At 40.1% G+C, this 18,494-nt stretch overlaps 1 protein-coding gene across 1 annotated transcript; it reads right to left on the bottom strand.

Moving 5' to 3' along the window:
• Positions 1–476: 476 nt before the first annotated feature.
• Positions 477–16,479, bottom strand: ASAH1 (N-acylsphingosine amidohydrolase 1). Its single transcript, XM_054633265.2, has 14 exons — positions 16,324–16,479; positions 11,026–11,072; positions 10,742–10,832; positions 9,421–9,507; positions 8,395–8,473; positions 7,438–7,512; positions 6,531–6,576; positions 5,113–5,257; positions 4,079–4,133; positions 3,796–3,877; positions 3,064–3,195; positions 2,704–2,827; positions 1,972–2,028; positions 477–1,312 (listed from the first exon to the last, which is right to left on the bottom strand). Exons 1-14 carry the CDS (start codon positions 16,435–16,437, stop codon positions 1,223–1,225), a joined length of 1,224 nt encoding a protein of 407 aa, XP_054489240.2. The 5' UTR covers positions 16,438–16,479; the 3' UTR covers positions 477–1,222.
• Between the last annotated feature and the right edge of the window lie 2,015 nt (positions 16,480–18,494).

Genomic DNA, 18,494 nt, shown 5'->3' with positions numbered 1-18,494 from the left:
TGCTACTACAGGCATTGTTCTAAGGCCTAGAGTATCAGTACTTCATTTTCTTCAACCAGAAGCCGTGTTTATTTATCAGCTGCTAAAATTATTTGGTAAATAGCATCCCTGTGTAGAAAACACAGGAGTTGGAACTGTAAGCTAGTCCCAGCAATGCAGCCAGTGTTACAGATAAAATTACTGCCTCTGACATTATCTGCTTCCTAGGATACTAGGGTGCTACTACTTCTCTCTAAACAACCTTTCTTTCTTAACTTGAATTGCAGACAATGGTGTAATCTGACTTGGCTTCCTTTCCCCAGCTTCAAAAAAAAACCAACCAAAACAACCCAACTGCCTTATGATAATAGTTTTAACTACCAGTTTACAAAATCAGAAGAAATCAGTTTTGCAGACACAGTCTATTTGGAAATGAAAGCACTCTGGTATCTAACATGCATGACGTCTCAGACTGAAGTATGAAATCAGTACATGTGTACTTTGGTGACAGAAAGTATCTTTTCTTTATTGAATTAGTATTTTTTTTGAGACAACAGAAAAATCTGTATTAAAAAACCACATTTGTTAACAGGCCAAGAAAGAGCTTCAGCAAAAGAGTTATAAATCAGTAGCAAGACATTCTTGGCTCAGATTTTGTTTTAGATACTTCCCCAAGACCTTGTTTCTGTGACTATATATGACACTTGGTAGGTTATTTTATAAAAGGGCATATCAGACATATCCTCACATTATACCAGAACAATAGCAATTAATTTTAAGTGCTTATGAAAAAATAACAGAATTGTATTGTCCCAGATGGTCTTCTTACACCCAATTCTTTTTGATGCTTGGTAGGTGCCATTATAACTTGTGTTCCTTGGGATTTTAATCTAAATAAACCAAACCAAAAAACCCCAAAATTAACAAGCCCCCAACGAACAACACACCAAGAATACTGCCGAGACTGAAGAGATCTAGAACTAACTGCTGAACTCATTTGGCAGAAACAGCTGAAATCACACCAGACACTTGTGAGGATACATTTCTGGTCAGCAGAACTGCTGGTTACAAAGCAAGAAAGTCTGCTGTGAGATAGGGTCCTTCACTGTTAGAAACACTTTGCCATTTCTATAGAGCCATTAGATTTTTGAAGAAAGGAGACTGAGTAATCTCTTTCCAGAAGCATCTTCTCAAGGAGGACACCAATTGGGACAAGCAGCTTCCAGCACAGAGAGGAGCAGGGCTACCAAGGGCTGCAGGGATCTGGGCACTCCCGCAGGTAAGTCTCTGTATGGCCATTGTACACCTCCATCAGCGTGGTGCACACTGTCAGCTAATGGGCACAGGGGGGGAAGAGGAAAAAAGAAAATCAACCACATTACAGGAATTAGTGAAAAACTCTCTCTGATACAGCTGAACAGTTCTACAAGCATTTACCTTCTTCAGTCAACAACATGCAAGTATGAATTGTCTGTGTTCTCAGTCAAGAATGCTGCTTCTACTTAACACAGGAACTAAACTTCATCATTCAAGAACTCTTAAAAACTATTTCCTTCAGATTTTTTTTCCTAAACACCAAAATTTCAATTCCATACTAAAACCTCTTGTGTTGCAAGAGTAATGTGCCTGTAGTATGCCTAAATCATGAGGTATTTTAACTTGTTTTATGTGAATTACAAAGACATAGATCACACATTAACTCTGGTTAGAAAGGTGCTCAAGATGTCTGCAGAGCAGCTGCTGCCTCAAACTAGGACCAGCTACTATGAGGAAAGGGCTCAGGCTACTGAGAGTTTTAAAGCTGTATGGCCTTTGGAAAATAGCTATTCCAGCAATTACATTTTGCTTTCACAAAGTAATATGAAATTTGTTTTTACACACATGTTTTCACCTAAAAACCTCTGAATGTACCACTGAAGCCTCCTCCTTATATGTACAGTAGTTAGTGGTCTGCTCCCCACTCTAAACTTCCTGCAAAAATAGAAGCATTACCTTATTGAGCACAGGCTTTGTGGAGAGAACATCATAAATTGCAGGTAGGGAGAGATTCTGAAAGAAAATAATACACTGATATTAAGGGGCATTACCTGTTAATGTAACTGCTGAGAACTAACTGTTTTACACTTCACTTAAATAACACAATGCAGTTTTAAGAGTACAAGATACCCATAACACTTTGATATCAGAAGAATGTGGGCTGCAAAAATTTGACCAGACCAGATCTTAGTAGAGCATGGCACACTTAAGTGTGTTTGCTGCCCCAGAGTGTGTATTTTAATTTCACTGGTAAAACTACCCTAAAAACACCAAAAGTCTTTCTCAAGGTATCTCTGGGTGTACCCTCCTGCATATGCAACTGCTGGAGATACTTTCAGAAAACCCACCTAGATGAAATGAAAGCCCAAAACAAACAAACCAACCAACCAAACCAAAAAGAATCCCGAAAACCCAATCCCCCCCTAAAACCACAACTAAAACCCAAACCAAAAAACAATACCCCAAAAAACCCCAAACAAATAAACAAAAAACCCACAAACCTTCCCCAGGTAAAGAGGCAGCTTCTTCTAACCCAGAAGCAGAGACAAGGTACCACAAAATCATCAGCCACTTGTGTCATTACAGCTGACCTTGAAAATAACCTGAATGCTCCTGGCTGTGTCAGGTCAGTAGTGCAAGCTGGGAGTTTCAGACCAGCAGGATATGAGGTATTTGGAGGATGATTACCTCTTGTGTTGTCTGGTTCAGGCATTTCATTGCAGGTCCTCTACGATTATCCAGCACCAGTGGAGGCTTCCAGCGATCGTAGTTGGTTTCTACCACATACCATGTACCCTTCTTGATATCAAGGCTGGAAAAGAGGTCTAAGTTGGTGCTTTGCTTCTCTAAATATACAGCAAGTACACATATACAATATATACTATATACAGATACATTATATTTTTAGACTTGCTGTGGTATTTTTCAATGATGGTAAAGAAGTGAGTTCTTGTACAACAGAAGTCACAAGAAACAGAGCACACAATTAGAGGTGGAACCTGTCCTCTTCTGGAAGGCTGAGTCAGGTGTCAGGTCAAGCATACTCACTCCCAGATATCCAGAGCAGCTGTCCTGGATCGAGTTATCACACACCCTTCTCCAGAATTTCTGCCTCCCAGAATAAAGTAAGCTGGAGCCAGCAATCTTGTTTTTGCCAGTCTGTCTTTTGCATCCTGGTAACTGTGGGTAAGATAATGTTGGACATTAAATCCTATAAATGGTTCAAGTACTGAAGAGCAAGTTCCACAGACCCATGACAAGTTTGGGTAGTTAAGCCTTTCTTCCCTTTTCATGCACATATGAGGAAACAGGATCATGATAAAGGAACACATTTAAGCAAAGCTTCTTGTCTCATTTTGTACCTGAAGTAAGATTGTTTAGAGGTGCTCTCTGCACTTTTTCTACACTTGAAATATGAGTAAAATGATGACATACTGTGTCATATTCCACTGAATTGATTTATTACATAACAGCTTTGTTTCTTCTTACTTCCTACAATGTACTAGTACCTGTTGGATGTGCTTTGATGCAGAATGCTGTAACCCATTTTGATTACCAACAGGCTCATCAGGAAAAAAAGAAGTTTGAGGAAAAATATTTGAGGGATCACGTGTGATGCTTTGCCTCCTGCTCCAGAGTACCAGCAACACCAGTATTTAAAGTTAAGGCCACTAGGAAGGTATCTATATCACTGGATATTAAGCATACATCTACAGTATTCATGCTAGTTGAATGCAAAGCAGACTAAAGAAGCATAATATTTAGAGGGAGAGGGAATACCTTGTAGCATTCTCTAATACAGTTCTTGTAAGAAAGCCCATCCACATACCATCTCTTCTACCAAGAAACCATTCAAAGATTCCTGCAAAATATCAGAATAATTAGTTTTCAGACAGTTCACTCATGCTACTCTAACTTCCACAGCTGGTTTTAAAATAAGCTGTGTTTTATCTAACTCATCTGCAATCTTTTCACCATTTGTGTGCCTGTTTATTAAGGTAACTGGTTTGCCCAGGTCTGGAAAACTTGTGCAGAAATAATGAAAGAAATGAGCATTACTCACCCACATAACCACCATCAAGACTGAAACGCTCATTCATTGTCAGAGTGAACAAGTTCTGAAAAGCATTAAACAAGCCAACCTTCAGCCACTGACAGCCCACGAGTACCAGTAATAAACAAGAGGCAGCATTGCAATTTAGATGTCAATTGAGCTGCTTGTTTGTTAGGCTCTTCCCCTTTGAGTAACAGACTGCAAGATCAAGCTCATGTAGAGAAGAACCTAATTTATCAGGGCTTGAATAAGTAGAAATTAGTTTTCTGACCTGGCAGACAATTAGCACGGCATGCTTTTATGCTGAGCAAGTCAAGCCTGTGGCCATTTATTCCTCTTGGTCTGTGTTGCATTGCTGAATTAGCAGTTTTCCTTTCCCTGCTGTATGTCACCTTCTTCTCAGACCTCTGAGTACTATTCTAGTTTGAAGGCAGATTTTTAAGTCCCAGTGCTAAGCACACCCTGCTATGTTACTGCTATTTGCATGGGCATGCAGCTGCACACACTGCAGTCCATGCTAACTGAACACACAATTCAACCTCAAATCTCAGTCTCCTGCAACTAATGTTTCAGACAAAAACTGAATTCAGCTACCCCAGATTTCAGGTGCCTATTAAATAAAAACCCAAGGAAAAAAATCTTAAAATGCAGGACTGCCTTTTCCAAGAAGGATTGGAGAAAGAATTAAATAGCACAAGTGTGCTGTTCCCCCTCTGGGATCACAGCATTAGCTATTAGCCAGCAAGAAACTCTAACCACCTCAGCACTTCGTATTCACTCTCATTCATATTCAAAATTCAATGCTGTTTTTAAGAACTGTCCAAACAGAAACATTTCATTTAGTCAACCTCCTTTCACAAGGAAGGGTGCAGCATTTTTTTCTTTTATCTGTCTTCAAGTAGCTATGCTGTGCACCAGAACAACTTAGAGATCATTTATTGGAAAACATCCCAAGGCACAGCATGAAAGCAGAAAAATTTGAATATTAAAGGAAAGTCTGAAGCATTCGTAACAAACTGACAAGGCTCCATTCCCATACTTACTGGTTTGACTCCAGACACCATGCCTATGTATCCTGCAAAATTTGTGGACTTGAACACTGTTTTGTTGTTTCTCTGAAAGTCCAAGAGTACCACTAAAGGCTTCAGTTCCCGAGTTAACGTCCAGGAATTATTTTTAACATCCCACCTGCAGGAGACAGTACAGCACTTGAAACTTCCCTCAGTAGTTTTCAAAGCTTCCCTTCACAGCATGCATTTATCCTGTGTACGATGCCTGTCCTCTGATCTAACTCACATCAGGCAAGATCACTGCTCTGTAGTTACCTGAGCAGCACCAGCAAGGAACAACTAAGAAGTCTAAATGCAGAGGCTGGCAGTGAAAAGAACTAAGTTTTGTTTGAACCAGGAGCATATTGCTCAGGATTAAACAGCACCACCATCACAGCTGGTTTGTTTTGAACACACAACTTTGTTCTCTACCTGCTGGCAAAGGCAGCTACAGCTACTGCCTGTGACACCAAACCTCGAATTCTTATTTTTCAAAGGCAGAAGAGAAACCATGTACTACTGGATTTGCTCTACATGAAGGGAAGTACCAATCCTAGTTTGTAAAATTAGCCAGACCAATTTGGAGGCAAAAGGTTGATACAGAGCACTTAGCAGACTGTTAAATTCTCTGGAAATAATCCAGACTCTGGGAGCAGCTTTGAAAGTTTGCTTAATTTTCAGGAAGCATGTTCACAGTATTTCTGGCAAGTCAGAGAAGTCCAACACAAGCCAAACCAAGGGACAAGTGGAGTCACAGTAGACAATAGGTGAGCTTTTAATAGATAGGTAAGAATTTTAATAAAGATGAGCATTTAAATTCCAATTGTGCATTGAGCATCATCAGGATGAATGATGTTACAAAATATACTGGGGTAATAAAAGCAGATGCTGAACTACCTGATCAGGGGCATGAAAGGAGAACTAATGAGTGCTGGGCAACAAACTACAGAGTTTGTGTGGAAATGAAGAATGAGGGGAAGTGTCAGTGGAGCACAGTACAGTAACTGGAGGGGAGGAGTGGGGAGGAAGCATTAAAATGCCATGCCACTCCGTGTCACTGCATATATTAAAATTGATGCTTCATCCCATCATGTAAAGAACAAGATATACTGTGCCTCAGAGATCAGGTTACATGGGCCATTCTTTGGTTTGACACAGTTTGAACTGCAGCTGAGAAAAAAAGTAAGTAGCAAAACACAGCTGTTCTTGATGCATTTGGGGCAGTTTGACATAAGATCACTAGAATATCCTGATCTTTTAATTTTAGCCTTTTTTTACAACACACAATGGAGAATTACTTGTCACAGTCCTACAGACATCCAAAGAAGACTCAAAGAATGTATGTAGCTATTTAAAGTTCAGCTTGCTTTTTCTTTGAGTTTAAAAAAAAAGTCACAAGTTTAGGTACTTACCCTAGGAAGAGTCCAAAATCCAAGTTTCTGGCATGGTACAGCTTCCCTATACAACAATAAATAATTAAATACAATTTTCCAAACAAATGGACAAATTTCAGCTTAGAAACCCAAGTAATGAGTAAGCAGTCAAATACCTGGGAAAGTGTGCAAAGAAAATAGCATTCTCTATTTGCCCTTTTCATAACCACAATATAATGATGGGTTTTTATTGGTCAGAGAAGTGTTTTGCCATAACTGAAATCAAGTCATCTTGCAAACTGCAGTCCATCTCAGCCTCTAATCTTTCCACATTATCTTAACACAATGGCAACACCTTGAGCTTCTTCTAAAAGTGAGATGTTTGTAAGCACTCTGAGAATCCCTCAGAAACTTCCTAAGTTGGAACAGGTGCAGACAAGGGCTGCAGAACAAAGAAGGAGAATGAAAGAGTCTCCTTTCTCAGAAGAGACTGTCCATTTTCTCTATCAGCATACACATGCAGTATCTAGAAACTAGATGCAAAATCCTGCATGGCACTGAGAAAGTTTCAAGTGTGTTGCTGGTGTTTCTTTCCCCCAGAAAAACAAATACCACCTCTTAAAAAAACCCCAACACCCCAATCACAAAAAATTCACCATCCAACAAAACCAAACCTAAATTATCTTTGAAAGTATTTTTGTCCCTTTTTTTAAACCTAAGACACTTATGAACTCTTATTCCCTTTCTCAAGGAATACCTTTACTTATCAGTCCTTAGGCATTATTATTACCTTAGGCATTATTATTACCTTTCATGAATATACCTATTATTACCTTTTATTAACAGACCTTATTGGCTGCAGTTGAGGAGGACTGTATTTGCATAACTGAGGTGGACCCTCTTCTACATAAAAGAAAACTGTTAACATGATTTTGGATTGCATTACCTGTTTTATCTTCTGCCACTATTGATGTACATACAGTAAAAATTTCATAAAAAATGTTAAAAATAACGATTTCCCCTAGAAAAAAAAAAGAAACAAGGTTCAATAGTTAGAAACTTGCCATGAACAGAAAAAAATGTTAGAAAAAAAGCATAGTGCAAATTCATTATTCTGTAATATTTCTGTTAAACATTTCAATTTAAATCTCCTTTAATCTTTAAAATGACTGGTTCAGCAAAATCAAGAGCTTCCTGAAAAGCAAATAGAGGGATCAGAATCCCCTGACTTTCTGCCTCACCATGCACAAAGCTGACAGTCATTGCTACTTCCTCCTCTGAAAACCCCAAAACAAGCTATAAAATTCACTTTAAAGTAGAAAGCTGCTATATGCACCACTACTGCCATGTAAGAACTACTGCTAGCAGCAGATGTAGTGCTCCTGAATGAGGGAAGCTGTGCAAACAGGCAGTGCTCCTTCTCTGTCTCAGTTCTGGAAGAACTCAGTGCCTACTCATCTGGAATGGCATTCTTTTGCAGGAGGTACAGAGGGAAGGCAGAAGGACATGGCAGGGACCACAAGGGAAAGAAAGCACAGCAGGAAACTGAGCCTTGACTTCTTTCTATGTCAACAGCAGACACACAGCAGAGTGCAAAACCAACAAGAATAAAGGATTCCCTCAAATTCTGGTGCACACAGCTGAGACTTGCTTCACTTCCCAAAACCTAGGAGTGAGAACTTACAGCTCTACAGAGCAGTCCCAGCCTGATAAAAGGCTTATGTGATTTATTCTTCTCTAAAACACTGTTCTTGTTTAGGGTGAGGTGTAATTTATTGCTTTAACTACTTAAGTAATGATTTGTTAAAGTCACAACTAACTGTATATTGGTAAACACATTAATTTGAAATGACTCTGTATTCCTAGCTTTCTACTATGTTAATCAAGTGTTGGAAACTGTTACCCAGAGGAATCCCAGAGGAATTTGCAATCCCTTGGAGCTCTTCATTAAAAGGATAAGGAAGTGTAGCAGTCAGATGAGCCTGAAAGGAAAAGTTTTTTTTTGTATGATATATGTTTAAATTAACAGTATTTTGTTACTTACAACAAATGTCTCCTCAACAGGCACACTTTACTCCCAGCTACTGAGTGTTTAATTTCTCTGCAGCCTGTAGAACTTGAGGATGTTTGCAAAGTTCTTGGAAGATAAGTATACACTTAAGGGAAGTAAAACTCCTACTTATCAAAACAGTGACGTGAGCAATGGATATGAGCACAGCCTCTCTTTGCAGCAAGAGACAGAAAAGTGAAGTAGGACTTGTATACATAAAAAGCTCAACTGCAATGGAGCTCAATGTCAGTGTTTATGGGCATCCTTGACTTTCACATGTTGGCATGGCAACCTGTAAAAGCTGCATTTATGTCCACTCAGGCACACAGGGATAAGCTGTAACTAAAGGTGGGGTAGAGATCTGACCTTTGGCTGTCTCTAACCCTATACTGCTTTCTCCTGTTCCATGCCAAAGCATATTCTAATCAGAATCAAATTAATTTTTAAGGTGAGACCTGGTCAAAGTTGTACCTGTAACCAGACATTTATTACAGTTTTCAAAACCTGATTTTACTCTACTGTTTAAAAGAAGTTGAACATGGTAAAAAATTTCAGTCAAGTGTTTTGCTACAGTAACTAAGGCTGTTGCATATTTGTCTAGTGGTACTAATCCAAACTTGAAAAGATCTTAGGAAAAATTAGAGGAGGAAGAGACCTGCATCCTGCATTTTTTGTTTAATGGTTTCAGTCATTCAGAGTAGACAACAAGGCAAAATTTCAGAGTGACTGTTTGAAATAACATTTTTGTTCTGTTCCTGAAATGGAATTAAGAACTTGTAAATTAATAATTTTGAAAGTTCTTAATTGCCAGATTCAGAAGCATTCTAATTCTGTAGTCGGGGCATACAGTAATAAAATAATTAAGCTGAAAATACTTACTATTTTGTTATCCACTATGTCAACAACTTTGCCACTGGGAAAGAAGGTATTTGCTATATCTTTAATATTCTGGACCACAGTCTTCAGCTAAAAAGAGCAAGGACTTTTGTTGAATAGAAGTTCTTAAGCATAAGAATTGCTTAAGATAAATACTAACAGAACTCTTTGACAGACTTTTGAAAAAAAAACTTTGTTGAGAAAAATACATGTTTAAATAAAGTGCTAAATGTCACCTTCTTAGTGAGACAAATACCCCCAAGTCCCCACTAGAATCACTCTTCAAGCTTTGTTCAAGTAACTTTCTTGATTAATTCCAATGTGTCCTTCTACCAGAAATAACAAATTACAGGAAAGCCATCCTCATCTTCTGCTCCTTTGAACACATTTTAATACTCTGCACTCTTCTATCTTTCAGAATGTTAATTTCAAGCTCTTTGCTTAAGCACTGATGTTACTGAAGAAAAAAACACTCAATAAACTTCTTATGAAAGCACATGCTTTCGATCTGCAACATGTAAATGTCACAAATAAGAGTTCCACTCCATGTGATCAAGCTCCAAAGTACACAGGAGATAAAACTCTTCAGAATTTAAGGCGAAACCTGAAGCTTCCAACGCCTTTTAAAATAAATATCAGCATGTAAGTAGAATTTGTCTGGCTTTCAGAGTGGAAAGTCCAAAGTCAAGGGATAGAGAAAAAAAGCCCTAGCCTTGTTTGAGAAATTAAAAATTACTCAACTCAATTTTCATCCATCTTCACCACAGCTGTTTTTAAGCAGTTTGAAATAGGCTCAAATATTAAAAAAAAATTATTTGTGCTGTGTAAACACCAGTGCCACAACCAGCATTCCTGAAAAGGGTAGGAAGCTCTTAATTTCCCCCTCGCCATCTCATCATCTCACACAGCATTTTGAGAGAAGTAGGGAGGTGCAGAGAGGAAATGCTGCCTCAGTTTCACTTCAGTTTACCAAGGCTATTCCTTTGGTGTATTGCTCCCTCTTCATTCTGCACCACCTCACCACTAAGGAGATTTGATAAATAGAATGGCACATACTTGTTTATGGCACACTGGTTTTTACACCTCTACATCCCAAACACCAGTGTCTCTACACTTGATGCTGCTAGCTTAAGTGTTAAACAGAAAAAAAAAATTTACTCAAGCTATTATTTTGAACTGGAATCATATTAGAAAAGTCAACAGGAAATATTATCTCTTTCAGATACTTTCAGCACATGTATTCCTTTAAAAGCTTTTCTCAAAACAAAAGGCTATGTGCTAATTTTGTATCTGCTAAGCTTCAGAGCAGCTCTGCATTTCTTACCTCTGTCTTTTTGTCACGCATCAAGTCATCCCACCTTCTGCTGGGAGGTAAATCGAGATTTATGACATATGTGGGTATGTTACCTTTGAACCTGAGAGAAAAACACCAGAGATCAAATTTAAAGAAGTCTCTGAAAAAACATTTGACAAAATAGGTGCTTCCCACCTGTAACTAGCATTTTTTAGACCTGCAACAGGAACAAGTTTCAAGAAAAAAACCCTGTTCAGACTTGCAAATCACAACTTCTCTGTAATTTGCTAGACAAGTTGAATCAGATTACTTACGTTGGTCCTGAAGGAGGGTACATTTTACTCCTACACTCTTCTCCATACTGCAAAGACAATGAAACATTACTATTTAGCTTCTTTGTAAAACACTATTATTCTAGTAGACTTAGTTTTCAATTGAACCTTTAGGACTAGTCAGTTAATTCAAAGTCTTGGGACTTTGGAAAGAGGAAAATAGAGGATGAAGGACCAGCAGCGACTTCCCCATGCTGTCTGACAGACCTCTAGACAACTTGTCTAATGTACTCCATGGCAAGCACAAGGGTATGATAAATATACAAATTGTATATATTTTTACTCCATACGATTTAATGAAGAGCCCTTCAAAAGCATATTCTTTATACAAGTTCAAGAACCTCAGATCTCAGTATGGACCAGTCTGTTCTCTTTGTCTAATTCATAATCCCATTTTATAGTGTCATTCCTAATTTAGTATTAAGCTGCACGGTACAGCTGGAGTAGGGAAAGCAGAATGAACTTTGGGCAATCCCTCAGCTGGTGGAATGAGCTGAGGATTCAGTGTGGAGAAGTGCTGCTGAAGTGGGGCTAAACATTACATGGGGTGCAATTCAGGAATGTAACTAAAAAATATACCTTTATTCCTGGGAGCATGGCTAGTTACAAATGAAAGTTTGAGAACTATTTTAGATGTACTCAAAGTGAATGCAAGGTTGTTTTTCTATCAATTACATAAAGCATGCATATAAATATAATAAACATATGCATATACATGCCACAGTTGTAATTCTATGTTCTAGCCAGTGACATACAAGCAAATGCCTACTGGCCACCCACACTTGTGCTTCAAGCCAGTTGACAGCAGGCCAGGTTTGGTCCCAAAACTATGTGAGAAGTTCAGTAAGCTCCTTAGAGTCTAATATATCTCACTAAGAAAAAGGAAAGGTACATGTGCTGTTCTGGGAGCCCATAGAAAAGCTCCCAAAGCACAATTGTTTGGGAGAGAGAACACAAAATATGGAGCGATCCTTCCACCACTACTTCCCTTCCTCCCCACCCTTGATTTCCAGTATTTATTAGGCTGTATTTATTAGATTACTAGTGTGTCCTTGAAAGGCATTCTGGTTCCAGTGAAAACTGTGACAACATCTCTAGCACCTATGTAACTGGGACAAAGAAGTTAACTCATGTCAATGTTCTCTTTGGGCTAATCTCATTATCTGTTTTTAATGCATTAATATAGAAAACACAATGTCTTACACAATGCCACGGACTTGAAACAGCTTAATTTATTATAACTGGAAACAGCAATTCTAAATTGGGATTGATTTCTCTGTGTTATAATGTTATCTCTTTCTGCTGTTTCCAGTTGGTGGGAGAAAGCATGAGATGAATTTTGGGTTTCCAACACATGAGGTGAAGGTATAGGGCCAGCAGCTTTCTGTTTCCTAGATTTCACTGTAGTGCAGTTAACAGCCTTTGCACAGCTGGAACAAAAAGTCAAATACAAAAGGCCATTTAATTTTCAAAGTGAGGAAGCATCAAAACAAGGAGGGTAGGAGGGATATCAGATGACTAATTAGGCAACAAAAGTCAGAGGTTTTGTGCAAAGCCAGATGAATGCTTAACAGTATTGACGGAACTGTCTTGTGCAATTTTCCATCCTGCAATTCTAAAATCCATCAGAAAGAAGTGACATTACATTTACACCCTCCTGGAATGCATGTACACATTTGGAGCTTCAGGAAATATCTCCATCAAAAATATGTTTCCTTGACAGACAAAGCTTCTAATAAAAAAGTTATCCAAAGTGGATCAGAATTCCATTACTCTGTCAATGGAGCCCGTGCTCACAGAGGAAACAGTGGCACCTGTGCAAAATGATTTCAGAGGATTTTAAGCTAAAGGTGCAAAACGTTATGTCACTCCTGGCACCTTCCCCTGAGATTTTAATCCTGTATCTGCACCTATTTTTATCTTCCCAGTGCTTTGCAGCCTAAGCTACAAAAAACGGCAAGGAACGCAACAGATAAAGGGATAGAGAACAGAGAAAATGCTCCCTCCTTACATGTGGTATTTTTAGATTTCTAACCTGTCTATGTATAAAGCAAGGTAAAGACGTCAGTAATTCCTAAAACAACCTGTACATCTTTCAAAACTGATTGAGGTGTCTGAAGAAATTAGAGCTAATAATAACTGTTCCTTTAGGTTAACTTTAGAATCACAGAATATCCTGACTTAGAAGGTACCCACAAAGGATGATCAAGTCCAACTCCTGGCCCTGCACGGGGCAAGTCCAAGAGCCCCACCCTGTGCCTGAGAACATGTCCAAATGCATCTTGATCTCTGACGGGTGGTGCCCCTCCAGCCTCAGTGAAAAACTTTTTCCTAATATCCAATTTAAACCTTCCCTCACACAGCTTCAGGCCATTCCCTCAGGTCCTATTGTTGATCAGCAACAAGAAAAGATCAGTGAAGGGATCAGTGTCTGCCCTGTCCTTCCCCTTCTGAGGAGCTGTAGACTGCAATGAGGTCTCCCCTCAGTCTCTTCTCCAATGAGAACAAACCAAGTGACTGCAACAGCTCCTGGCACATAGGCAGCAACTTAAAAAGATGTCAAGACAAACAGAAAACTAGAAGTGGGGTGTTTTGTTGTTTTGGTTTTTTTTAAAAGAAGTTCTAACAAGAAATTAAAAAAAAAAAGTTAAAAAGGTTATCTTTTGCAACCAGCTAAAGATTATCTGCAAAGCTTTCTGAGAAGGTAAAAAAAGAAAAAAAAAAGAAAAGAAAAAAAAAAAAAAAGAAAAAAAGACACCTAAAGAATTTTCCAGAATCAGCAGAAAATCCATCAAGCACTTTCTATAACCAGAGTAAAATAAGCAGCTTTGAAGTTATCACTGTGGTCAGTTGGGCTTTCCTCTCTGCAGAGGCTTGACACTGGAAGAACAACAATAAATGCTGTCCAAGGAAGCCAGGAACATCCTTCCAGCATGACAGAATCACCTTCAGTTTCCAATGTGACAAGCCAGAGGTCATCCCCTAGAAAAAGCTATTGGCAGCTGGACCCAGACAGCAGATTACCACTATAAATGTGCTTTTCAAACACCTATTGAACCCCCTAAGAGCAATACAGCTACTCTTGAATGGTGATTTAATGCTCCCTTTGTTTTGCTTTTTAAAATGTACTCTCACCAGTAGGTTGCATATCTTGATTATCTTACATACTGCCAACTTTGAAATTGAGATGTATGTAATGACACAAAACCGGATGGGTGACAGCATGGGATTGAAACATTAACAGGAGGATAATGCAGTGGAGGAGAAGTAGAACATGGTATGGGGAAATATGGAAATAAAAAGTGGAAGTATCACAGAAGATTCATATTTTGACTGATTGTATAAAAAAAAAAAGTGGAACAGAAACAAGTAACTTAGCAAGCTGTTGAGATGAATTGGGTGGACTGTAAAAAATATCAAGTAGTAACAGTTATTATTGACTGGAGTACAGAAAATTAATGCATGGTTTAATAACTGCTGAATAAATATTTTGACACCTAACCTGATTTCATTAATATGAAATAGACTGAATGTAAGTTGTCCAGTCTAAGGAATACCAGCACTTCCTTTATTTCTTTATTTTTGAGATAGACCATCTCTGGCATCCCTCCTTAATATTTATGTATTTTATATTTTTCACCTTCCTATGTAAAAGCAAATAGAAAATTACCTCTTTGAGCTATTAAATATAAACCCAGCTTTTCAGTCAATTGGTAATATTGAGCATCCTTTGGTCTATGAACTCTGTGATCTAACACATTTTCCTCTCTGCTCCTCTTCCCTCATGGGATAATGCCAATGCAACACTATTGTGCTGCAGGAGTCCCAGTGCTGTTCACCTTTCTGAACACAGAGGATAAGAGTACTCTTGGAGTAGAAGAAACAATGACAAGACAACCTAAACTGCAGTTTGGACAAAAAGGTCAGCATGGCTGAGGGGGCCTCAGTGAAAGCTGAAGGGACGGACAGTCTGCACCTCTGAGATGCAATTCAAGGCATTTATCTTCTGTGTTCTTTGTTAATGAGATGAACTCAGTGGCACTTAGGAAGAATTCTTCAGCGTGTAAAGCAGCCCTGCATCTCAAACAAAAATAAAACATCCAAGCCTAATATCTGGCTGCACAGCAGCACAACCTGGATACACAGAGGATATTGTGCAAGTGCAAAGATGTAGCAAGTGAAATCACATGCAAATCAAGCTCTCATGCTACTACTTTGCTGACAGCTGGCACTTTCTCCTACAACTCCATACTCCGGGATACTTTTGGCTAAAATTCTGAAGGTGTTTTAAGCTGCAGATAGCTTATAGCATCAGGAAGCTGCTCTTGGCTGGTAGGATGGGACTGGAAGAAGGGAAGAGAGGGGAGAGAGAAAAGCCAAATCCTGTGTACTAAAAGATGCTAAGGGAACACTGGCCATCCACATGCCCACAGTCATTTCTTCAGCTCTCCCCTTTCACAAAACCCATACTAACTTTCCCAAAATAAAAAAAAAAAAAAAAAAAAAAAAAAAAAAAAAAAAAGAAAAAAAAAACCAAACCTGGAACAAACTAAAGAATAAAAGACATAAAAGAGGTAGTATGTTCCTAAAATATTTAAAAATAGACTGCAAAAAATATTTTGAAACCCAGAGATATTTAAAACTTGTTCTCTTCATAGAGGACGAGTAAATTTAGGAACTTCAAGAGATGAAAGGATGCTTCACTGCTTCAGGCATACACCAGGAAACAGGAGCAACTGTTTACATGCCCAGGAGATGGAAGCCAGCCTGCTCCAAACGACTACCTCCGCCTTCCCAGCTTCCCAATTCCACCAAAAGTTAAATATTTCATTTGTTCAGTTAAAAATACCCAAACGGCCGACAGAGCAAGAAAGGACACCAAGGCCACCTGCTCCACGCTCCTCCCCTCGCTGAGCCACAGCACACACACTCAGCAGATTCACAACCGTGCGCTTTTCCAGCAAGCCCCTCGAACTTCCCTTCTGGAGATCGCCGCTGCGGTGTAGCAGGGCGACACTGACACTACAGAGGGGCACGGATCCGAGCGCAGGAGCGAGCAAGGGCTCGCACAGCCCCTCCCGCCGCTCCCGCAGGAGCCCTGCCCGGCCTGGGGAGCCCGTGGGGGCAGCGAGGCGCTGCCGCGCATCCACACGCGTGGATCCCGAGGCTCGCCCGGCCTCCCGGCTGGAGAAGGGCGGCGGCCGCATCCCCCCCGCCAGCCCCGGCGCCGTCCGCTCCCGCCGGCCCCGCTCTCCCCCGCCCGTCCCCCGCCAGGCTCACCGGGTCCGGCGCCCAGGCGGGCTGCGCCAGCAGCAGCAGCGCCAGCAGCGCCCGGCCCGCCATGGTCATGCCCGGCTCGGCTCCGAGCGGCGCTTCCCGGAGCCGCGGCCACATGACAGAGCCCCGCCCGCCGGGGGCGGGAGCGCCGGCACGGCCCGACCCAGCCCGGCGCGGCACTGCACGGCCCCGCCCGTGCTGTTATGGTGAAGCTCAGCAGTTCAGTTCCAGTCGCCCTTCCACAAATGGCAACTTCCGCACAGGAGAGTCTGAAATAGAATCGCCTCTCTTTGGCAACGCTGGGAGAAAACCCGTGGCACCAGTTTTCACTTTGGCAGTAGTGCGGTTTTTAATTACTCTGTGTCCTGCGCGGATTTTAGGTAGGCTGTGTGGTGATGCCTATATAACTCAGGTCAAAGTTACAAGGTGGTTACATAGCTTGAGTTATAAGATATAACCTGATATAACCTGAATTATAGCTTTTACCTGGTATAAATAACCTGATATAAATAACTTTCTAGACAATGTAATGGCTGGTATATGGTTAAGTAGTTGCTTAATGCTGAACAGACAAAAAAAAAACTTAAGAAAAAACTCACCAGGTGGATGGGAGGTAAGTATAGTGCTAATAAAAAATTGGCAAATGTAAAGCCAATTAGCCACAAAATGAAGAATTTAGACTGGCTAAGGAACAGACAGACCAAGGAACACTGTAACTGTGCATGCTCTGAAGACAAAGTTGAAAAGTTCAGACAGGAAGAAGACCTTGGGAAGCCTTCATCAAAAACCCCAGACAACCCCTGAATTGGGGAGACACAAATGCAGTGCAAAAGAACGATCTAATAACATAAGATCACACTATGTAAATTAGTTCCAGCACATGTGTGATGATGTTGTAGTGACATAGCAATACTAAGCAATACTTACTGTATGAATACACCACAGCACTTGACACGGGTGGGTGAGTTAGGAGGAGATATCCCCCTCACCACCAGCACTGCAATAAACTAATACCTGCTCTACAGATATTGGTCCATGGGCATTTATTTCCTGCCTATCTTTTGAGCATCAGTGGTAATGAAAGATGCCAGGCAGGCACATTCTTGGAGAAAGATTTTTCTCCATCTTGCAGCTTAGGAGTGCAGGAAGTGGGCAACTGGGGAGACAGACTAATGGTATGAGATGCATCCATCTGTAAGTGCCTTCTAATTATTATTTAAATGATATCTATTTCATAGAATTGGAGAATAGTTTGAGTTGGAAGGGACCTTAAAGCTCCAAGCCCCCTGCTATGGGCAGGGTCACCTTCCACTATACCAGGCTGTTGTAACATCAAGTACAAATCAGCATCCAAATTAAGTGTGTACTGTCATTTTAGTACGAGCATTATCATTTTAGTGTGAGCAAACAAACGCTTCATGAGTGTGTACACTGGCAACAGTTGGTGGAAGCACCATGAAAAATACCATGAAAAAGTACTCAAAACCTTCCAGGATGCCTGTGTTTTAGCCTGTCTCGTGTGGTCTGTGCAATGCCTAAGCCATGCCACGTGTTTTTAGGCACACAGAAAAGAAGTGATGCAGTCTCCACGTCGTGACTTAACTGCCTGTGCAATTAACTCTCTTACAAAACCAAGTGGGAGTGGCAAGAAAAAAAGGGAAGTCCTTGGCAGACAGTTGATTGGAAAGCTGTGTGGAACTGCAAAAATTAAGAAACAGGAAAGGATAAAAAATATACTGTAGTGTGGGAAAGCCCTGGGAGGAGAGCATGCAACAGTGTAGTAAGGAGCCAGCTCAGAGCAGAAGCTGGGAATTACACAGAGCTTTAGAGACCAAGGCATAAAAACATTTAAGCAGAGGTGAAAGAAGATACAGGATCAATCTGTGGATTTGGAAACTGAGGAAAACTACAGTGTAACAGGATAAACCTTGAGATTTTCATGGGAGTGCTCTTTAAAAACAGGACATCAGGCAGTTTCTCTAGGGTTTGGAAAATATTTTCAGTTGAAAATAATACATGTAGAACAATAATCCTGTGTTTACTTCAGATATCTGAATATACTATTATTGGCTATGGTAAGAAAGAGTCTGATTAAGTTGGTCCTGCTATTTTCTGAACATCTTTTGGTCATCTTTTATATCTGGGGTGAACAGCTGTTAGGGACTTCATTATCT

The sequence above is a fragment of the Agelaius phoeniceus genome, chromosome 4, assembly GCF_051311805.1.
Source record: "Agelaius phoeniceus isolate bAgePho1 chromosome 4, bAgePho1.hap1, whole genome shotgun sequence".
Taxonomy (NCBI): Eukaryota; Metazoa; Chordata; class Aves; order Passeriformes; family Icteridae; genus Agelaius; species Agelaius phoeniceus.
Note: the sequence above shows the minus strand (reverse complement) of the source record. Positions and strands in the feature narration are given on the sequence as shown.